Below are 25,032 nucleotides of genomic sequence, written 5' to 3' on the forward strand. Positions count from 1 at the left end.
GCGCGTTATTTACGTCAGTTACCTGATCTGTGCACCGACATCTAACGCCGCATACCACCACAAACCTACCAACAAATTGATGGATACCTGATAGGCAGAAATAGTGATGTATTTCGGTCCAAGGACGGACAAACAACCTATTAAGAAGGTGGTCGCAATGTTTTGGCTCACCAGTGTAAGTCATCTGCCCTGGGAACAAATGAAGCAAGTTGTATTGCCTATCCTGAGGTGCATAAAAATCAAAACGAGGATAATGCAATGTGATTAAATGAGGTGATGCTGAGGGAATTAGATTAGGAAATGGAACTCTTTAACTAGTAAGTCAGTTTCAATATTTGGGGAGCAAAATAACTGATGATAGTCGAAGTGGAGAGGATGTAAAATGTAGTCTGGCAATGGCAAGGAAAGCGTTTCTGAAGAAGAGAAATTTGTTAACATCGAGTATACAGTCAAGTGTGAGGAAGCCTTTTCTAAAAGTATTTGTATGGAGTGTAGCCATGTATGGATGTGAAACATGGACAGTACATTTTTAAATATCTTCAACATTTCGCGGCCCTGTCAGCAACTGTGTAAATATTAATTTTAATACTTAACAGCCTCAGTTGCGCTGTTTGCCTAGAATTTACCTAGGTTTCAGTCGGGATAACCCAACCTTCTTCCGAATAACAGTAACTACCGCCTTTCCATAGTGGACATCATCAAGCTATAACTATAAATCCATAAATTGTCGTCAGACTATAAAACTTATCTGGAACTGCCTCGGCCCCACTTCACGACCGCGATGCGGCAGCCACGAGTGCTGTACAGTCTTAATATTTGCGGAAAGAGTAGTTACTTTCATTCTTACTCGTCAGACTTATTGCCTTGTTCTTGCAAGCTAAGGTCAATCAAATACTTATAACAGAATCGATATGAAAATAACTGGTATTTTGTGAGGGACACCATTTAAATTTTCCCGTCCGTTCATTTGCATTTGTCATTGACTAAGAATGATGTTATTAAAAAGGCATTTGCCTTACAAATTGAAGCATTCCCAACTCTCTCGTGGTTTCCTTTTTAGGTACTCCACGTCGACGTCTGCTCGTAGATGCGTATCGTCGGTAGGTTTTACGGCTTTGCTTTTGACGACTGTCCGATAAGGTGCGGTCCTTGTGTTTCGCTATTACTGCGAGTCTTGTAAATATCGCTTTTATTTAGTAATTTGCCCGGCTAAAACTCTCCCCATTTATGATGAAGACAGCCTGCGCCACCTTTCGGAGGCAGTGGCGACGTGAAAGAGTCACAAAAGTTCATATTAAGCAGTCCGTAAAACATGTAAACGTTTACTTCAGTTAGCGTGTTAGTTAAGGCCTACGCTTTCTGCTAGATGGTGCTGACTTACTGCTGAATAGCTTTGGTTCCGTAAAACCTTCACTGATTAGTACTAGGTAAATGAAATAAGTAAACACTCGTGAATTTCACTTTCACTCTATATTCAAGGATTAAGATGGTGATGGATGATGGTCTATTTAAAACGTTCCTAGCCTGGAGAAATCTAAATAGTCCGCAAATGCCGATATGCACGCGCTCTACGTCCAGATTCGCAACTAATGGCACACCACACTTTGAGAAGTCCACACGTTAATAACTGAATACCGCTACCTCTGAATTCCCTCGTATCAGCAGATACTTTGAGTTTCTGTCGACTATATGTCCGTAAAGTTCCAATGTAGCAGTAAAGTCCTAAAATCCCCTTAATACTCCATTGCTACAAACAGCCAGAGATCGTACACTACATCACTTTTAATCTCCGTAATAATCTAACAGTTAATCGTGAATCTTAACACGATAAAGTCTAATCTAATTATTGCCTCGCTGACTGACACGGGTTCCCTTCCCTTTAACGAAACAATCAAGGAAAGAAAGCGGCAATAATGACGATCAGGCCTTTTTATACGTTTTTCATCACAAGAGTTTAACTTGACTGCCTTCTCCATGACGGAGCTTCCGTGGCTTTGCTGTACTTAGACGTTAAATTATTTGCTGATATACTATAATTTTGATCTGCAACTACCGAACTCTGATTCTACACTATGTTCCCCTCTAAAAATTCTATTCTTAAATTTAAATTATCCTTTCTGTAGACTTAACAGAGGTGTTTCGAAATGATGACCTCATTACGTTTATATATATAGTAGAACTCTTTCGACGATAAGTGACTGTGAGCTCTCTGACGAACTGGATATGTGTCAGCTGTCGCCGCCATGTAGAAAACTTTGCTTATAAATATTTGGTTGTCAATATGTTAGCGGTACTCGCATGTAAACATGTATTAATGTTGTTAGTTTTTCTGTAGAAAATATTCAGATAATGTTGAGCGTGTTTCTTCAAATTAACCAACTGATAATTAATAAGCATAGTAATTTTCGAACAGTGAATGTGGGAACATAGACCCCTAGATTATGCAGTAGACAAAAGTCAAATAATTTCAGCCACATTGCAAATGTAGACTATTGGCCATTGAAACTGCTACACCAAGAAGAAATGCAGATGATAAATGGGTATTCACTGGACAAATATATTGTACTAGAACTGACATGTGATTACATTTTCACGCAATTTGGGTGCATACGTCCTGAGAAATCAGTACCCAGAACAACCACCTCTAGCCGTAACAACGGCCTTGATACGCCTGGAAATTGAGTCAAACAAAGTTTGGATGGCGTGTACAGGTACAGCTGCCCATGCAGCTTCAACACGATGCCACAGTTCATCGAGAGTAGTGACTGACGTATTGTGACGAACCAGTTGCTCGACCACCATTGACCAGAGGTTTTCAATTGGTGAGAGATCTGGAGAATGTGCTGGCCAGGGCAGCAGTCGAATATTTTCTGTGATACGAGGCCGTTGGTATCCAGCACGGCTTACCGTATTACCGTCCTGAACCCACCAACTCCATTCTGCTAACAGTCATTGGATCTCGACCAACGCGAGCAGCAATGTCGCCATATGATAAACCGCAATCGCGTTAGGCTACAATCCGGCTTTTATCAAAGTCGGAAACGTGATGGTACGCATTTCTACTCCTTACACGAGGCATCACAACAACGTTTCAACAGGCAACGCCGGTCAACTGCTGTTTCTGTATGAGAAATCAGTTGGAAACATTCTTCATCTCTGTACGTTGTAGGTGCCTCCACCGGCGCCAACCTTGTGAGAATGCTCTGGAAAGCTACTCATTTGCACATCACAGCATCTTCTTCCTGTCGGTTAAATTTCTCGTCTGCAGCACGTCATCTTCGTGGTGTATCAATTTTAATGGCCAGTAGTGTAGTTGTGGTTAGTGCGATGCATATTTTATCATGTGTCTAAAAACGTGACTGACATTGTTAAGATTTTGAAAGGTGACGTATTCAAACACTTAGAACAGCTCAGAACGCTGAGTGCGTTTCACGTACCTGGAATATGGCGACCTCTGGCTTTCCGCCGGAGGTGCCGTTGGTGATGTTGTTGGCCGCTGGTGCGCTGGGGAGGTTGGTGGAGATGCTCTTCACCAGCTCTGACGTCACGACGGGCTTCTGCTGGACCAGCGACGACGAGGAGGGGATGACATTGGAGCGGATGTCTTCCCCGGCGATGCCTGTGTTAGCTCTGTGAACAGAATACACGTACAGATGTAGCATGAAGTCTCAAATATCCGCTTCGGAACAGTTCACTATCTGCTAAAAATTTTCGATCTGAAGCCGCTTCGGCGACCTACATATTTCGCTGTTTATTTCCTGAACTAAAGTGCGCATCATTTACGACGGCGGCCGAGTTTAGGTTCGATCTGCGCGTCTGACATCACAGAACACAGTGAGCCAACGAACAGAGAACGACGTTGCCAGAGATCGACTGCAGTGCAGAGCACGGAGGAGTGTCTTCAGTTTTAGAAACGTTCAGTCATAAATAAAGTAATTGAACGAAAGCAATGTCTTGATAGCAGAATTTCTTTTATAGAAAGTTTGGAAAAAGCATTCTTTACACGAATTGCTAGGCCACTTTCAATACATTATCACTGTACAAAAATCTCGAGGTCATGACCCAGAAACGAAGATGTAGGATGAACCAAAAATTAACAACGGTATAAGGAATTTTAGAATGCCCGTTGGTATCCATCAATTCTGTCTGTGCTAGTGCGATGTAGCTCAGCACGACACAAATAATGAAAACTGCAGAAGACTCGAACGTGTGCTTAAGACGTAGGTGCAACATTCGGTTGTTTGATGATGTCAGTTCTTCCTGCACACAGGTTGGATGCGACAGGGTAGGCAGTGAGACAGTCTCTCCACTCCGTTTACTTCATTGCCTTCGTCTGCATCTATAAGCTGCAAGCAAAGTTATGTTATGTGGCGGAGGGTACTTTGTGTAGATTAGATTAGTTTTTCGATCCATAGATCCCTGCTAAGGAGATCCTCGTGGATGTGGAACAAGTCTTTTTTTTAAATCTCAAATAACAATACTAATAGCATGAATATATACAATACATCATTTGTTTCTATTAAAAAATTCGTCACTGGAGTAGAAGGAGTTGGCCACTAGTAAGTCTTTCAGTCTCCTTTTAAACTGATCTTTATTTGTAACTAAATTTTTTATGTTTGCTGGAAAATAATTGAACAGTTCCTGAGTAGTGGGCCGCTAGTATTGTATGTATGAACTGAGCTGTTTGTTGGAAAAAGAGATATATTATTTAGGACAAATTTCATGTAGGAGTAAATATACTGAGAGGAAGTAGTTGGTATACTCAGTTCTTTCAAGAGCTTTCTACAGACGTCCGTCGATTTACTCCACAAATAATACGTATTACACACTTTTGTAGTCAGAAAACTAAACACTTTGTGTCCCCTTTCCTCTTCCAGTGCCGAATGGGTCACGGGAAGAACGATTGCTGGTAAACCTCCGCGTGGACGCGACTCGCTCTAACTTTACGTTCATGGTCTTTTCTCGAGATATACGTACGTGGCGGGAAGCAATATATTCAGCTTAGACAGCTTACGATGCCTTGTTAGCAGACTGCCTCTGTTGCAGTGTCTGCCGCTGCAGTCGCCTCATCACACTTGTGACGCTTTCGCGTTTGCTAAATGAACCTGTTACAAACGCGCTGCTCTTCTTTGGATCCTCCCTGTGTCGTCTTTCAGTCCTGTCCGGTTCGGATCCCAGACAAACGAGCAACATTCAAGTATTGAACCACTTGTTTATAGTGTAAAACACTAAGGTTGTCGCGCTTCCGAGGTCAAACTTCCATCATCAGAATAATAAATAGTAAAAGAACCTGTTAACCCTCGCTAAAATGGAACATGCACCGGGCACAATAAAATGGATAATAAAATTAAAACATCTTGGCTACTTCCTTTGTTGCAGCCGTATCTTCCATGGTGCATCTCCACGTAGTCTTCAAAATATAAAAATTGGTAGTCGGTATCATTGCAAGATTGTACGGAACCCAAAATATGGACAATACTTTTCCAATTACTTAGGAAGAGCCCTACGCGACCTTCCTGGCAGCTGCATCCTCAACAGGTAGAAGATGATACCCATTGATTGAGCTGACTAGAACATGTCCGATTCTCGGTGGAATAACATACGGCATTCATTAAGACGTACCTGGATGATGCAGCGTGAGTAGCGCCAATCCTTCTGCATGGTGTACGAAGAATATTTTTCGTTTCTCTATATATATTACCTCGCTATAGGAAAGTGCAGAGACATTTGTTTTGCTTACTCAGTGCACGATGCAGTAGTAGCTACATTTGGTTTTGGTGTGGTATAAGGTAAATACAAAACACAGGGTGTACTACTTTGCTTCTGCCCTTTCTTCCCCAACATTTGAGGCTTTAATGAACAAATTGGTTACATATGTATCATTCAAAGTATTTCCCATCGCTGACCACTACTTTCTGCCATCTTTCTGGCAGTTCACGAATCCCGCGTTGTTCATCTTTTTGTGACTTCTTCATGAGATCGGAAGTGTTGCTCAGCCAGACCATTGATCTAAACAGGTGATAGTCAGAGGGAGTAGCGTCTGGAGAATACGGCCGGTGGGGTAGGACTTCCCATTTTAACGTTTCCAAGTACGTTTTGACCTCCTTTGCAACGACGGATCGAGCGTTGTCGTGCAGCAAAATCACTTTATCGCGCACCTCGCTGTATTGCGGTCGTTTGTCTTTTAATGTTCTGCTCAAACGCATTAATTGCGTTCGTGATTGTAGCACTTGGTTTTTTAACACCTCATAGCACACGACGCCGAGCTGGTCCCACCAAATGCAGAGCATGATCTTGGAGCCGTGAAGATTCTACATCTACATCTAGATACACACTCTGCAATTCACCATACGGTGCGTGGCGGAGGGTACCTCGTACCACAACTAGCATCTTCTCTCCCTGTTCCACTCCCAAAGAGAACGAGGCAAAAATGACTGCCTGTATGCCTCTGTACGAGCCCTAATCTCTCTTATCTTATCTTTGTGGTATTTCCGCGAAATGTAAGTTCCCGGCAGGAAAATTGTACTGCAGTCAGCCTCAAATGCTGGTTCTCTAAATTTCCTCAGTAGCGATTCACGAAAAGAACGCCTCCTTTTCTCCAGAGACTCCCACCCGAGTTCCTGAAGCATTTCCGTAACACTCACGTCATGATCAAACCTGCCAGTAACAAATCTGGCAGCCCGACTCTGAATTGCTTCTATGTCCTCCCTCAATCCGACCTGACAGGGATCCCAAACGCTCGAGCAGTACTCAAGAATAGGTCGTATTAGTGTTTTATAAGCGGTCTCCTTTACAGATGAACCACATCTTCCCAAAATTCTAGCAATGAACCGAAGACGACTATCCGCCTTCCCCACAACTGCCATTACATGCTTGTCCCACTTTATATCGCTCTGCAATGTTACGCCCAAATATTTAATCGACGTGACTGTGTCAAGCGCTACACTACTAATTGAGTATTCAAACAAACGGTTTGGCCGTCGACGTGCAAGCATGCCCGGGATATCTCAATGATTTTTTTCGTTTAGGGTTATCGTAATGAACCCATTTTCGTCCCCAGTCACAATGCGATGCATACATCCCATCCGTTTTTGCCTCTGAAGCAACTTTTCACAAACACACAAACGCCATTCAACGCCTCTTGGCTTCAGCTCACACGGGACCTACGTTCCTTCTTTCTGAATCATGCCCATAGCCTCGAGACATTTTGAAATGGCTTGCCGTGTCACTCCTACTAAATGTGCCAATCCTTCTTGAGTTTGATGCAAGTCTTCACTCAGCAATGTCTCCAATTCTGCATCTTCGAAAACATTCTCTCTTCCACCACTATGCCGGTCTACGACGTTAAAATCACCGTTCTTGAAGCGTTGAAATCACTCACAACCCGTTGTAACGTATTACTATATTTACGACGTTTCTTATCGAGCCATTTACGTTATCTCGCATTTGTAGCTGTTTCTCTCACAGAAATAATGATAAAAATTCAGAAATTCAGGGTCGCCCCTACCCAAGCCCTTCGTAACCATTTCGAAAAAACGGAGCTGGAAAATTATGTTCAATTACTATAATAATTTAATTACAAGTAGGCAAATTTCTGTAAGCAGCCAGATAAATAGCACGCCATGTCGTGCATGAAGCAACTTGATTAATTCAGGAATGGAAATCAGAGTAAGGGGGTAATATCGACATCAAAGGATTTATTGTAACTAAATATTTGGTTGCACATCTAACTACACATAACTGGTGACTGACTAGAAATATTTAAGTAAGAACTACGTGAGAATGAAACGGAGCACAATTTAACTACACCAAGAAGAAACACAGAACACGGGGTTGGGAGACAGTTATACTATCATCTCCTTTGCACTAATACCATAAAAATATCTTAGTGGTATTTGCATTACGATTCTACACATGCACTATTCTGGACAGAGGTTTAACCAAAACACAAGGCTGTGCGGTAATTATTCAACACACTAACTGCGTCTGCTGCCTGCAAACGGCCGAACTAGGGCACGTGGTGCATTCTGACTTAAACTGTTGTGCTGCTTTGTAGTAAACGCAAGAAAGAACAGATATTCTTGCAGAAATTGTAGCTCATTAAACAAGCAAACTGTTAAAATAAAGCCTATTGCGGTGCCGTGGTGAACCAGAAGGGTCATTGATTACCAAACACGTGGCACAAAATCGACACGCAAAGACAAAAGAAATTTCCACAAAATATAAGATTAAACCTCATTAAAAAAATAACTCGCTACACACGCTTCAGTTAAGCTGAAGTTCTTAAGTATTTCACCAGTTAAACACAACGAAGTCCTAACTCAACCTGATTCCTATCACCTGAAACCCCCCTTAAGAGCTACGATCCGTACTCACCAAGCGTTCACCAAGAGTGCCCCTTTCTCTCTCCAGGTTACCTAGCTCCCCGTGCAGAGGAAGCTACCAGAGGGGTAGCCCTCCGTCACCAACCTCGCTCACAAAAACAGACTTCGACACAGCCATCGACTAAGATGGGTAAACCTTTCTGTTCAGGTATTGTAAACCTGAGTTGATCATCCTGTGCTCTCCTTAGAACGAGAAGCAACATCGTCAGCTCCCAAAAGACGATGACCAACTCAGCGTTTCCCACAAAACATAACCGAAACCCACTTTAAAACACACATACAGGGTGTTACAAAAAGGTACGGCCAAACTTTCAGGAAACATTCCTCACACACAAAGAAAGAAAATATGTTATGTGGACATGTGACCGGAAACGCTTATTTTCCATGTTAGAGCTCATTTTATTACTTCTCTTCAAATCACATAAATCATGGAATGGAAACACACAGCAACACAACGTACCAGCGTGACTTCCTCCGTTAGCGAGGATACATGCATCCACCCTCCGTCGCATGGAATCCCTGATGCGCTGATGCAGCCATGGAGAATGGCGTATTGTATCACAGCCGTCCACAATACGAGCACGAAGAGTCTCTACATTTGGTTCCGGGGTTGCGTAGACAAGAGCTTTCAAATGCCCCCACAAATAAAAGTCAAGAGGGTTGAGGTCAGGAGAGCGTGGAGGGCACGCAATTGGTCCGCCTCTACCAATCCATCGGTCACCGAATCTGTTGTTCAGAAGCCGTCGAACACTTCGACTGAAATGTGCAGGAGCTCTAGTGTGCATGAACCACATGTTCTGTCGTACTTGTAAAGGCACATGATAACGTGCTCCACTTAGCGTAGGTGGAAAAACATGGCACCCAATCAATACATCACCAATAATGCCTGCCCAAACGTTCTCAGAAAATCTGTGTCGATGACGTGATTGCACAATTGCGTGCGGATTCTCGTCAGCCCACACACGTTAGCCGGCCGCGGTGGCCGTGGGGTTGTAGGCGCTGCAGTCCGGAACAGCGGGACTGCTACGGTCGCATGTTTGAATCCTGCCTTGGGCATGGATGTGTGTGATGTCCTTAGGTTAGTTAGGTTTAAGTAGTAGTAGTAGATCTAGGGGACTGATGACCTAAGATGTTAAGTCCCATAGTACTCAGAGCCATTTTGAACCCACACATGATGATTGTGAAAATTTACAATTTCATCACGTTGGAATGAAGCCTCATCCCTAAAGAGAACATATGCAGTGAAATGAGGATTGACACATTGTCGGATGAACCATTCGCAGAAGTGTACCCGTGGAGGCCAATCAGCTGCTGATAGTGCCTGCACACACTGTACACGGTACGGAAACAACTGGTTCTCCCGTAGCACTCTCCATACAGTGACGTGGTCAACGTTACCTTGTACAGCAGCAACTTCTCTGACGCTGACATTAGGGTCATCGTCAACTGCACGAAGAATTGCCTCGTCCATTGCAGGTGTCCTCGTCGTTCTACTCGCGAGTCATAGGCTGGAATGTTCCGTACTCCCTAAGACGCCGATCAGTTGCTTCGAACGTCTTCCTGTCGGGACACCTTCGTTCTGGAAATCTGTCTCGATACAAACGTACCGCGCCACGGCTATTGCCCCGTGCTAAACCGTACATCAAATGGGCATCTGCCAACTCCACATTTGTAAGCATTGCACTGACTGCAAAACCATGTTCGTGATGAACATTAACCTGTTGTTGCTACGTACTGACGTGCTTGATGCTAGTACTGTAGCGCAATGAGTCGCATGTCAACACAAGCACCGAAGTCAACATTACCTTCCTTCAATTGGGCCAACTGCCGGTGAATCGAGGAAGTACAGTACGTACTGACGAAACTAAAATGAGCTCTAAAGTGGAAATCAAGCGTTTCCGGAGACATGTCCACTTAACATCTTTTCTTTATTTGTGTGTGAGGAATTTTTCCTGAAAGTTTGGCCGTACCTTTTTATAACACCCTGTATAATAATCAATAGGCCTTATTTGAGTGCCCAATCTTTCTGGAAGAGTTCATGAATTGAGCTAAAACCAGGTAGTAAAATGAATAGTGTTACTTAAAATCCGTCTTGATTGCACATTTTTTTATTCATATGACCGGTTTCCGTTCACTAAGAACCATCTTCAGACCTGATATTTGAGTTACAGGAGTAACCCGTCCAAATCTAGCAATTTTCACATGCTACGTCCCATAAAAAGAAATTTGCAGTCCAGACTGATTTTAACTAACATTATAAAATCACTGATTGCTGTTATACCATAAGACATTATGTCTGTTTTTGCAAAATTTGTGAAATGAATAGGTTGTACCGAATTCGACAAGATGAATAGGTTGTACCGAAAACGACACGCGTCTTATGAAACGACTTCACAGAGTCGTTTCGCCGTTCTTTCACTGATAGCGTCCTTACCACACGTACTTGAGAGCATTCCATGAGATTGAGCCGCTGTTTTCGTCAAAAATGGCTCTGAGCACTATGGGACTTATCCATGGTCATCAGTCCCCTAGAACTTAGATCTACTTAAACCTAACTAATCTAAGGACATCACACAACATCCAGTCATCACGAGGCAGAGAAAATCCCTGACCCCGCCGGGAGTCGAACCCGGGCGCGGGAAGCGAGAACGCTACCGCACGGCCATGAGCTGCGGACCGCTGTTTTCTTCATGTTGAAACAAAACAGTAACCAATGACGATAATTAGGCTCGTAAACTGACATTTTCAATCAAGAAGAACTTTATGATGCAGACACAAATCGACTAACGTTTGAATGATGTTATGTTGACCGAGGTCCAAGCTAAGTGTCTGACATCTGCGATTTGCTTCTTTCGACCGCTACTTATTGTTGTCGCCACCTATCGGCAAAAAGTTGTTCACCTTTTACTAATATATGTAAAAAAATGAAGAAATAGGACAAAATGTTAACTATTTTACAGAAACACAGCAGAATATTTCTGGTATCGAGAGGTTGAGGTGAGGTGCCGTAATGGTTACGTAATCCAAGTACCATTACACGTTGAAACCACTCACGACACGTTCTTTCACAAATAGCGTCCGTACGATACGTACTTGAGAGCATACTATGAGACTCGGCCGCTATTTTCTGCACATTGAAACAAAACAGTAACACCTTCCGCAAATGACGAGAATTACGCTTGTAAACTGACATTTGCAGTCAGAACAATTTAATGATGCAAACATATCTACATCTACATGACTACTCTCCAATTCACATTTTAGTGCTTGGCAGAGGGTTCATCGAACCACAGTCATACTATCTCTCTATCATTCCACTCCCGAACAGCGCGCGGGAAACACGAACACCTAAACCTTTCTGTTCGAGCTCTGATTTCTCTTATTTTGTTTTGATGATCATTCCTACCTATGTAGGTTGGGCTCAACAAAATATTTTCGCATTCGGCAGAGAGAGTTGGTGACTGAAATTTCGTAAATAGATCTCGCCGCGACGAAAAACGTCTTTGCTTTAATGACTTCCATCCCAACTCGCGTACTGAATCTGACACACTCTCTCCCCTATAACGTGACAATACAAAACGAGCTGCCCTTTTTTGCACCCTTTCGATGTCCTCCGTCAATACCACCCGGTAAGAATCCCACACCACGCAGCAATATTCTAACAGAGGACGAACGAGTGTAGAGTAAGCTGTCTCTTTAGTGGACTTGTTGCATCTTCTAAGTGTCCTGCCAATGAAACGCAACCTTTGGGTCGCCTTCCCCACAATATTATCTATGTGGTCTTGTAATTTTTACACCCAGGTACTTAGTCGAATTGACAGACTTGAGAATTGTACTATTTATCGAGTAATCGAATTCCAACGGATTTCTTTTGGAACTCATGTGAATCATCTCACACTTTTCGTTATTTAGTGTCAACTGCCACCTGACACACCATACAGCAATCTTTTCTAAATCGCTTTGCAGCTGATACTGGTCTTCGGATGACCTTACTAGACGGTAAATTACAGCAGCATCTGCGAACAGTCTAAGAGAACTGCTCAGATTGTCACCCAGGTCATTTATATAGATCAGGAACAGTAGAGGTCCCAGGACGCTTCCCTGGGGAACACCTGATATCACTTCAGTTTTACTCGATGATTTGCCGTCTATTACTACGAACTGCGACCTTCCTGACAGGAAATCACGAATCCAGTCGCACAGCTGCGACGATACCCCATAGGCCCGCAGCTCGATGAGAAGTCGCTTGGGAGGAACGGTGTCAAAAGCTTTCCGAAAATCTAGAAATAAGGAAGCAACTTGAGATCCCCTGTCGATAGCGGCTATTACTTTGTGCGAATAAAGGGCTAGCTGCGTTGCACAAAAACGATGTTCTCTGAAACCACACTGATTACGTATCAATAGATCGTTCCCCTCGAGGGAATTGACTAACGTTTGAATGAGGTTATGTTGACCGAGGTCTAAGCTAACTGCCTGATGTCTGCGATCTGTTTCTTTCTACCGCTACTTACCATTGCCGCAACCTATCGGCAAACGGCGACCGCTCACGATAAACGGGGATCCCAGGTTGGAGTCCCGACCCGGCACAAATTTTGGTTGTCGTGATTCCATTCTTCAGCTGACGGTTGTGGCAATATTTAATAAAACATGTAGTGTTGGTGACTTACCTCGCAGACGGTGGCTGCGACAGCAGGGTCGCCGCCGTAGGCAGAGGGCTGGCTGGCAGGTTGAAGGGCAAAGGGCGCGCCGGTTCGCTCTCTGGGCGGTGGTTGCGTGGGATGGCCGTTGGCGGCGCTGCCGTCGTGCTGCGACACAGCAACACCAACGAACCAATTAGCAGAGTACGAAACCCCTGGATGAGCGTCTTTATTATGCATTTACGTAACCTTATCCCCTTCTTCATCCTCATGTCACTCACATGAAAAGAACCTTATGGATCCTTACAATTTTGATAAGTTACACTGCTGGCCATTAAAACTGCTACACCAAGAAGATACGCAGATGATAAACGGGTATTCATTGGACAAATATATTATACTATGTGATTACAGTCTAACGCAATTTGGGTGCATACATCCTGAGAAATCAGTACCCAGAACAACCACCTCTAGCCGTAATAACGGACTTGATACGCCTGGGCATGCAGTCAAACAGAGTTTGGATGGCGTGTACAGGTACAGCTGCCCATGCAGCTTCAACATGATACCACAGTTCATCAAGAGATCAAGAGTAGTGACTGGCGTATTGTGACGAGCCAGTTGCTCGCCCAGACGTTTTCAGTTGGTGAGAGATCTGGAGAATGTGCTGGTCAGGGCAGCAGTCGAACATTTTCTGTATCCACAAAGGCCCACACATGACATGTGGTCGTGCATTATCCTGCTGAAATGTATGGTTTCAAAGGGATCGAATGAAGGGTAGAGCCACGGATCGTAACACATCTGAAATGTAACGTCCACTGTTCAAAGCGCTGTCAATGCGAACAAGAGGTGACCGCGACGTGTAACCAATGGCACCCATACCATCAGGCCGGGTGATACGGCAGTATGGCGATGACCAGTACACACTTCCAATATGCATTCATCACGATGTCGCCAAACACGGATGCGACCATCATGATACTGTAAACAGAACCTGGATTCATCCGAAAAAATGAAGTTTTGCCATTCGTGCACACAGGTTCGTCGTTGAGTACACCATCGCAGGCGATTCTGTCTGTGATGCAGCGTCAAGGGTAACCGCAGCCACGGTCTCCGAGCTGATAGTCCGTGCTGCTGCAAACGTCGTCGAACTGTTCGTCCAGATGTTTGTTGTCTTGCAAACGTCCCCATCTGTTGACTCAGGGATCGAGATGTGGCTGCACAATCCGTTTCAGCGATGGGGATAAGATGCCTGTCATCTCGACTGCTAGTGATACGAGGCCGTTGAGGTCCAGCACGGCGTTCCGTATTACCCTCCTGAACCCACCGATTCCATATTCTGCTAACAGACATTGGATCTCGACCAACGCGAGCAGTAATGTCGCAATACGATAAACCGCAATCGCTACAGTCTACAATCCGACCTTTATCAAAGTCGGAAACGTAATGGTACGCATTTCTCCTCCTTACACGAGGCATCACAACAACGTTTCACCAGGCAACGCCGGTCAACTGCTGTTTGTGTATGAGAAATCGGTTGGAAACTTTCCTCATGTCAGCACGTTGTAGTTTTCGCCACCGGCACCAACCTTGTGTGAATTTTCTGAAAAGCTAATCATTTGCATATCACAGCATCTTCTTCCTGTCGGTTAAATTTCGCGTCTGTAGCATGTCATCTTCGTGATCTTGCAATTTTAATGGCCGATGGTGTGCTTATGGGACACTGAAGTAACACAAAATTAATTTTGCACCTCAGTCCGGATTTTACAAGCACAGAAATTCAGCATGTGCTTCAGTACTACGACATAGGGTTTCTGGCATCCTTGTGTGAGAATGGAGACAGTTTATAGCATATTTGTCCATGATACGTCTCCTCACACTAGAGTTTATGTGTCCGTTTTAGTACAAGTAAGATAATTTTGAACCCCTGTATCCCGGAAATATAACAATGTAAATAAAATTTCCAGGTTTTTTAAAGTCGGAATTTTAGAAATACATCGTAAACATTTCAGCCATTTGTTGCGCAAGGCGTCTTTGTATCCGCAGCTCTGCTATGGTACGAAAAAATGATAAAAAGTTTTTAGTGGTTTTCTAAGGAATCGCTCATGAGCTAATTGTACCTGTATAAGCCCATTAAGGCCCACTGTAGACCACATCAAGTGCAAAAGAACCAACGTATTTGCTCATTTGTCTAAACAGGAACAAGTGTGTAATAGTTATACTTTCACCTTGTACTGTAGGTTAGTGACAATAAGATGATCCTTCTGTTGGGTATGCAAATGGTCCTTAGCCCAAGGGCTGCGTGAAACATTTGACCTTTTTATCAACAATAGCAACCAAGTTATAAGCCCCAGAATGATCCGATTATTATGCAAATTGTTTTGGAACATATTACGTAGCGCACGTTGTCGCATACGTAACGATACATGAAAACTGGAGTGAACCTGGTACTGAAATATTGGTGGTGGTGGTGGGGGGAGGGGGGGGGGGGAAATCACACATTGTACTGTGCACGAAGGACATTGGTGGAGCTCACGACCAGCATACAACACATTATCAGGTTTCAACCCAAAAGAGCAGTGTCGTTTTACTCGTAGGTCACTGGAGCTTCATTTACACATTCGCATATGAACAGTGGAAATGGATCTAGTACTGAACCTTAGGGGACACTCCACATTTAATTGCGCGGCAGAGCCGTTGGCGGCGCTGTAGTCATGTTGGGGCAACACATTGAGTGTGACGTACTTCTCATTGTTCACAAGTGTGTGAAATCTTATGGGACTTAGCTCCTAAGGTCACCAGTCCCTAAGCTTACACACTACTTAACCTAAATTATCCTAAGGACAAACACACACACTCATGCCCGAGGGAGGACTCGAACCTCCGCCGGGATCAGCCACACAGTCCATGACTGAAGCGCCCCTGACCGATCGGCTAATCCCGCGCGGCGTACTTCTCATTATTCACAGTTCACAACAGTCAAACATCAGTAGCATGTCGATTGCTTGTGACTACAAGTTCTTTGGGTTTCTAACCTACATCTTCGTGTATTCATGTAATACAACACTCACTCTCGACTAAAACAAGATTCCTTAAAATTTCCTGTCCCATTTCGTAACCATCACCTTTCGTAAAGTCACTCACTCAGTTGTCTACAATGATTCTAATTTCAGTTTTGTATAAATAATTATGCATAACACTACTAACAATTATTGGCAGTCAGAACTAAATTTTATTTGCAGCGATATAATACTTCCACGAACTAATCCCTTAAGACGGTGCCCTGCTTGGTTTGAGGCCCTGTGCAGAAACAGCTTTATCAAACAGGTGCAGCAGTAACAGGCGGCCAATACCTCCATTCACACGCTTTACTCCGAACAGAAAACAATATTTTAATTAATATTAAAAATTCAGAACCAATATGAGGACAAAGAATACGTTTCACACACAGTAGCTGGAAAAATATAATTTCAGACTCATATTCCCATAATCTAATGCAGTTGTTTCATATGCTCGACTGTAACATTCAGTTCAGATTTAATGTTGGCAATGCTTTGGAAAAACTTGCTTTCTTAAATTACTCTATAATCGCTATTCACCCCTGTGAAATTGTCATCTTATAAACATCGGCTGCATGGATGAAAATGGTTCTGCATGAGTAGATGTACCTGTCCTTTATACTACAAAACACTGAATTGTGTAGCAAACTGGCCCGAGCTTTCATCTATGGAAAGAAAATAGCAGATACTTAACGACAAATTTATAAATATATGTCGGTAAGTATATATAAGATGTGTATGGATTTCTTGACACAACATTCTATTCGAATATATATATATATATATATATATATATATATATATATATATATATATATATATGTGTGTGTGTGTTTTTATTTTAATTTGTTTATTATATATTTTTTATAAATTTAAAAACAGAGAAACATTGCTACAAACGCAGCTCAAATATATATATATATATATATATATATATATATATATAAGCTGTGTTTGTTGCAATGTTTCTCTGTTTTTAAATTTATAAAAAATATATAATAAACATATTAAAATAAAAACACACATGTATTCCAATGCAACAGTGCATGATAATTTCAAAGCATTCGATCAAAACCTTTCAGAGATTTGCTAATAGGAGCATTTGTAGTTTCAATATAAGAACAAACGTAGATGTTCATTTCTTCATAATCTCAAATCTTCGAAAGTACTTCACGGATTTCCTGACACAACATTGTATTGGTATACTCCCGTGTTTTTACACACTCACTAGAACGCCATCTGGTATACATGTAATGTACATATAATAAAAGAGGTAACATTATAAAAAGGTAAATGTTGGAGGCTGGCAGTTATTCACCGATTGCTTTGAAATTTAGACAAATCATCCAATTCTAATACGGGCGTGTTTTGAGATACATAGTTCTTTAATATATGTATATTTTAAATTTTTTAATATATATGTATATATTCTTTCTTAAAAACGTCTACAGTATAAGATACACACCTTCTGCAAATTTCAAATTTCTGTACTTAGCAGTTTTACTGGGCAAAGAGTCAGTCAGTCGTAACTGGAAAACATTGTTACGAAAAATCTCAAAATTTTCCTTTCAGATTTACTTTAAATTTTTACACATTGCTGTAGTAAACGTGTAGACAAATAGACACGTCTCTGTGTACAACAGCCAATGTCCTGATTGACTGACTGACTCATCGCAGAGCCAAACCGCTAAGCACAGAAACTTGAAATTTGCAGAAGGTGCAAATTTTACACTGTAGGCGTTGTTTAAGAAAGGATTTTTCGAAGTTTGCATCGTAAGGGGGTGCAATAGGGTATGAAGGGTTTTATTGAAAAATGAAGGCAATTTTAAAATTAGACTTACAAAAATTGGTATTTGGATTCTCAGTCAGAGCTAAGGAAATATGTGTTTCATTATTTCTGGAAATTTAACCTGATGGGGTAAAATGGTGGATGAAAGGCTTTATTTGAAACATATCACTATTAAAAGAACTATTTTTAAAGGTATATCTATGAACATTGATATTTGATTCCTTGGTTAGAAATAAAACAACAGTTAGATGTTTCAGTGTTTCTGGAGATCTGACCTCTAAGGGAGTGCAATAGGAGATGAGCTTTTTCGTGAAAATATTTTATTATGTATGCATTTTAAAAGCAAACTCCATGAAAATTTAAATTTGGCTTCTGAGTTACAAATAAAAAAGTATGTATAACTGTTTTTGAAAATAAGGTCAGACTTATCCATGACCCATCATCGATCAGGCAAAACCGCGAAGGATAAAAACTTGTAGACTGGAGAGGGTGTGGATCTTATACGGTAGGCACCGTTTAAGCACGAATTGCACGAAATTTCACTCCTAAGGGGGTGAAATAGGGGATGAAAGGCTTTTTGAAAGCATGTCGGTATTCAGGGAAAATGGAAGCTGGAACTACGAAAACTGGTATTTGGTTTCACAGTCAAAATACAAAAAAAATGTGTTTCAACAGTTTTGGAAATTCAACCACCAAGGGGTAAATAAGTAGTTGAAAGATTTTTTTGAAAACAAATAATTGCTAAAGAACTAGGAAGAGACTTTTATGGTTACATCTGTGACACTTCGTATTTGACTTCTCGGTTAAAAATAAAAAACATACGTGTTTCAGTGTTTCTGGAAATTCAACTCCCAATGGAGTGCAGTAGGATATGTAAATTTTAAAGAAAATGTTTCGTTAGATAAAAAAATTTTGAAGCCTAATTTATGAAAATTGGTGTTTCAGTTGTCGGTTAGATCTAAAGAAATATTTGTTACGAGATGAAAGTTGCTACGGAACTGTCTCCACAAGAACGCAACAGGCATGATTAACAAAAACTTTGAACTACAGCTACCAGAATCCCTTTATGGGCAGGAATATACTTTAAAAGATCATGCTAATATGGTCTTAATTAGCGTGAAAAACTTAGAAAGTGTTACAATTTTTGAACAACATAAAAATTCGATGAACTCAATTTTTTTAAAAAAAATCTGCATGCCATGCAGTATACGTGAGCTGGCGCTAAGCTAGATCTTCATATCAGAGAATGTACAAATAATTACGATTCATGTTTACGGTAACCTGAATGAGTTCGATTTTACACAGATTACGCGAAGGAACTTACCCCCCTTCTTGCAGCGGTGTACCGTAGGTCTCTAGAAGAGCGTAACGTTCCAAAGGATTGGAAAAGGGCACAGGTCATCGCCGTTTTCAAGAATGGATGTCGGACAGTTGTGCAGAACTATAGACCTATATCTCTAACGTTGATCAGGTGTAGAATTTTGGAACACGTACTATGTTCGAGTATAATGACTTTTCTGGGGACTAGAAATCTACTCTGTAGGAATCAGCATGGGTTTCGAAAAAGACGATCGTGTGAAACCCAGCTCGCGCTATTCGTTCGCGAGACTCAGAGGGCCATAGACACGGGTTCACAGGTAGATGCCGTGTTTCTTGACTTCCGCAAGGCGTTCGATACAGTTCCCCACAGTCGTTTAAATGAAGAAAGTAAGAGCATATGGACTATCAGACCAATTGTGTGATTGGATTGAAGAGTTCCTAGATTACAGAACGCAGCATGTCATTCTCAATGGAGAGAAGTCTTCCGAAGTAAGAGTGATTTCAGGTGTGCCGCAGGGGAGTGTTTAGGACCGATGCGATTCATAATATATATAAATGACTTTCTGGATAACATCGGAAGTTCACTGAGGCTTATCATTTAGCTACAATATAGCAAGTCAGCAACTGGAAGCAGTTAATTCCATAAATTATGTGGTAGTAGGCAATAGGAGTGATTTAAAATGGAATGATCATATAAGGTTGATCGTTGGTAAAGCAGATGCCAGACTGCGATTAATTGGAAGAATCCTAAGGAAATGCAATCCGAAAACAAAGGTTACAGTACGCTTGTTCGCCCACTGCTCGAATACTGCTCAGCAGTGTGGGATCCGTACCAGATATGGTTGATAGAAGAGATAGAGAAGATCCAACGGAGAGCAGCGCGCTTCGTTACAGGATCATTTAGTAATCGCGAAAGTGTTACGGAGATGATAGATAAACTCCAGTGGAAGACTCTGCAAGAGACACGCTCAGTAGCTCGGTACGGGCTTTTGTTAAAGTTTCGAGAACATACCTTCACCGAGGAGTCAAGCAGTATATTGCTCCCCCCTACGTATATCACGCGAAGAGTCCATGAGGATAAAATCAGGGAGATTAGAGCCCACACAGAGGCATACCGACAATCCTTCTTTCCACGAACAATACGAAACTGGAATACGATGGAGAACCGATAGAAGTATTCAAGGTACCCTCCGCCACTTGCGGAGTATGGACGTAGATGGAGATGTAGAGTGAGCCCGAGCCATGTTAAGAGAAACACCCTCACAGCATCGTTGAACAACATCCTAAGAATCGAAAATGAAAAAAAAAAATGAAGTTTCTGATCAGAGATTCGACCTCATGACTCTCGCATTACCGTTCTCCAACTGCTATCTGTAAACCACCGTCAAGTAATTTGGCTCATGCCTTGTCCGACACGCACCAAAAATGCTCTTATTTCTAAACGCTAGGCCTTCTAGATCTCCCGCACCTGTTATTTTCGTTGCTGGCCAAGCCATGCGTGTACTACAAATTTGAACGAAAAAAGTAATGACAGTTAGGTGCGGTCCCCTAGTAACCCTCATATGGCTCAACGTTTTCACTATTCTGTCTCATCCTCTCACTTTTTTTTTAATTCATCCTCTTTTAATTTCATCAGTATTTCCTGCCTACTTTGCCCAAAGCATCACCACACATTCGTCGTTATATTTCAGGGACAAATAACGCACCGTTGTGGTCTTCGGTTTCTGCCCCCCCCCCCCCCCCCACCCCTTTTGGAAGCCGATACGCGGGGCGAGAAAGTCCCACCTATGACACGGCACGTTTCGCGAACATCCATCGGCGGCCACATTACCGCAGCTACGAGCCTAACTCCTGGCCTCCAGAGTGTACGTGACCGTTCACGTGACCCCTCGCGTTTTTCATTCCTGGCCCGACTCGGCTAAAAGCCTCTCCTTAACAGGCAGGGCCCTCCGAGCAGGCGACGAAGCGGCACGCTTAACCAGGGTTACAAGTGGGACGAGAAAAGCTTTTCAGCAAAAAGCGGTCACCACAAGTGTTTGCTCTCTCCCTCATTACAGCCCCCCCCCCCCCCCCAGTCTCTATCTCCAAGTGTGCCGTTTCATTTTTGACCTTGTTACGTTGTACCAGACAAACTCGTCAGTGTCAGCACACTGAAAAGCGAATGGCGCAATGGTAAGACACGTGACTTGTATACACTAGTAGAAACCAGTATAAAGGCGGGATTCTTGCGATACTAATATACAATGTATGAAGCATACACGAATAGAATTTACAATCAAAGTACGATATTGCAGTGTCTGTGTTATTCTGTATTGCGACGGAAGCTTCGTTTGAACATTCGTGCATGTGGCGCTCAGCTCACGGTCAAGTGGCTAGTCTTCCTGCCTCTGGATCATGGGGTCGCGGGTTCGATTCCCGGCCCGGTTGGGGCCAGACTGAACTGAACTCTGTAAAGATTGGGACTTCGTACGGGCGCAGATGACCGTGCAGTTGAGCGACTCATAAACCAAACATCGTCATTCACGCATGTCCAAAGGAATAAGCACTGCAGCGCTAAATCTTTTATGAAGTACAGGGTGATTCTAAAGTCACTATACGTTTCAGTGATATGCACTGGCCATTGCTACACCACGAAGATGACATGCTACAGGCGCGAAATTTAACCGACACGAAGAAGATGATGCGTTATGCAAATGATTAGCTATTCAGAGTATTCACACAAGGTTGGCGCCGGTGGCTGTTAGCAGAATATGGAATCGGTGGGTTCAGGAGGGTAATACGGAACGCCGTGCTGGATCCCAACGGCCTCGTATCACTAGCAGTCGAGATGACAGGCATCTAATCCGCACGGCTGTAACGGATCGTGCAGCCACGTCTTGATCCCTGAGTCAACAGATGGGGACGTTTGCAAGACAACAACCTTCTGCACGAACAGTTCGACGACTTTTGCAGCAGCATGGACTATCAGCTCGTAGACCACGGCTAGGGTTACCCTTGACGCTGCATCACAGACGGGAGCGCCTACGATGGTGTACTCAACGACGAACCTGGGTGCACGAATGGCAAAAGTCATTTTTTTGGATGAATCCAGGTTCCCTTTACACCATCACGATGGTCGCATCGGTGTTTGGCGACATCGTGGTGAACGCACATTGGAAGCGTGTATTCGTCATCGCCATACTAGTATATCACCCGGTGTGATGGTATGGGGTGCCATTGGTTACTCGTTTCGGTCACCTCTTGTTCGCACTGACGGCACATTGAACAGTGGACGTTACATTTCAGATGTGTTACGACCCGTGACTCTACCCTTCATTCTATCCCCGTGAAACCCTACATTTCAGCAGGATAATGCATGACTGCATGTTGCAGGTCCTGTACGGGCCTTTCTAGATACAGAAAATGTTCGATTGCTGCCCTGGACAGCACATTGTCCAGAACTCTCACCAACTGAAAATGTCTGGTCAATGGTGGCCGAGCAACGGGCTCGTCACAATATGCCAGTCACTACTCTTGGTGAATTGTGGTATCGTGTTGAAGCTGCATGGACAGCTGTACCTCTACACGGCATCCAATCTCTGTTCGACTCAATGCCCAGGCGTATGAAGGCCGTTATTACGGGAAGAGGTGGTTGTTCTCGGTACTGATTTCTCAGGATCTATGCATCCAGATTGCATGAGAACGTAATCACATGTCAGTTTTAGTTAATATATTTATCCAATGAATACCCGTTTATCATCTGCATTTCTTCTTGGTGCAGCAATTTTAATGGCCAGTAGTGTAGTAAGTCACTGTACATTTCAGTGATATAGTAACGGAATATTTGTTTATTGCAGGTACTTCGACAGAATGCTAACCGAAGAAGAACGAATCGCTGTTGTTTCTTCTCGACGTTTGCTGAATGACGTATGAAGAGTTGCGGACAGGTACTTTGCCCGTCGATTCCGCAAAACAGGCCCCACTAGACTTGCTATCAAGATCCTAGTCAATAAATTCCAGCGTACTGGTAGTGTTGCAGATGAAGAACGTCCAGGGAGGCCGGCCATAACGCCAGACATCGTGCAAAGTGTGATGAATGCGATCACACGTAGCCCTTCCGGATCTACCAGGAGACTTAGTAGGGAGCTTGGTATTCCTCAAACCACTGTATTAAGAGTTCTTCGTTACAAGCTGCACAAACGTGCGTACCATATCCAGGTCGTATATAAGCTTGAAGTGGGGGACTACGTAGCCAGACAAGCTACGTGTCATGACCAGTTACAAGATGTCGAAAATGGTAATTTGATGCAAAATGTGTTGTTCATACCTGTGAACAGACACAACTGCAGGATCTGGGCAGACGAACAACCAAGTGTGTTGCAGGAGTGGCAACGGAACACGGCAAAAGTGAACGTGTGGTTAGGGATAACGAGGTCAACACTGTATGGGCCCTCATTCTTCGCAGAACAAACCGTTACTGGAACCACAGAACTAGATATGTTGGAAAAGTTTTTGGAGCCCCAGTTGATACCTAATGGGATTACCGATACTGCTGTTTTTCAACAGGATGGTGCACCACCTCATTTTCCCCTCGTTGTTCGGGATTATCTGGATCAAGGATTTCCCGGCAGATGGATTGGTGGTGCCTGTCCACGGATGTGGGAAACCCTGCTCTCCTCACTTCACATCCTTAGAATTTTTTACATGGGTGTTTGTCAAGTCTAAGGTATACCAGGTGAAGGTCCGCGACACTGAACACTTAACACAGCGGATTCGAGCCGCAGCTGCTGAGACTACACCAGATATACTTGGGCAGGATTTTCGGTCTGCAGTGGAGCGCTGGGGGGGGGGGGGGGGGGGGAGGGGTGCCTAGACATGCACGTTGGTCACATTAATATGTACTGAAATTATGTCCTATTGTAACATGAGTTGCAGTGCCATTACATATTGGTTAATAAAATTTGTTTAAGCACAAAAAGTATATTGACTTTAGAATCACCCTGTACATTAAACGTATTCCTATTCGTATGCTAGCCCAGTACTTAGCCACATTTGTAACTTTTCCTTTAGGAGTGGTCAGTTTCCTGACCGATTAAAGTACTCTGTGGTGAAGCCACTTTATAAAAATGGAGACACGGATAATGTTGACGATTATCGACCTATTTCTATGCCACCGGTGTTTGCTAAAGTTATCGAGAAGGTTGTATATACAAGGTTACTGGAGCATTTAAATTCACATAATTTGCTGTCAAATGTATTTTCGTTTTAGAAATGGTTTAACAACTGAAAATGCTATATTCTCTTTTCTCTGTGAGGTTTTGGACGGATTAAAAAAAGGTTGCGAACGCTAGGCGTTTTCTTTGATTTAACGAAGGCTTTTGACTGTGTTGACCACAAAATATTACTGCAGAAGTTGGACCATTATGGAGTATGGGGAGTAGCTTACAATTGGTTCGCCTCTTACTTTAAGAACAGAAAGAAGAAGGTACTTCTTCCCAATATTGAGAGTGGTAGTGATATCCAGTCCCAATGAGGCACTGTTCGGTGGAGCGTTCCCCAAGGGTTGGTGCTGGGGCTACTGCTGTTTCTTATTTATGTAAATGTTATGCCTTCTAGTATTACAGGTGACTCAAAAATATTTATGTTTGCTGATGACACCAGCTTGGTAGTGAAGGATCTTGTGTGTAATATTGAAACATTATCAAATAATGTAGTTCATGAAATAAATTCGTAGCTTGTGGAAAATAATTTGATGCTAAATCACAGTAAGACTCAGCGTTTACAGTTTCTAACTCAAATTCAACAAGAACTGATATTTTAATCAGACTGAATGGGCATATTATAAGCGAGACGGAACAGTTCAA

At 42.8% G+C, this 25,032-nt stretch overlaps 1 protein-coding gene across 1 annotated transcript in view; it reads right to left on the reverse strand.

Moving 5' to 3' along the window:
- Positions 1 to 25,032, reverse strand: part of LOC126293543 (transcription factor SPT20 homolog) — a 189,307-nt gene that overhangs the window by 41,457 nt on the left and 122,818 nt on the right. Inside the window, exons 4-5 of the mRNA XM_049986809.1 lie at positions 13,052 to 13,189; positions 3,438 to 3,630 (exon numbers count right to left, since the gene is read on the reverse strand). Coding sequence (XP_049842766.1) covers positions 3,438 to 3,630; positions 13,052 to 13,189 — 331 coding nt within the window. The remainder of the gene's footprint in view (positions 1 to 3,437; positions 3,631 to 13,051; positions 13,190 to 25,032) is intronic.

This window comes from Schistocerca gregaria, chromosome 10 (assembly GCF_023897955.1).
Source record: "Schistocerca gregaria isolate iqSchGreg1 chromosome 10, iqSchGreg1.2, whole genome shotgun sequence".
NCBI classification, from domain to species: Eukaryota; Metazoa; Arthropoda; class Insecta; order Orthoptera; family Acrididae; genus Schistocerca; species Schistocerca gregaria.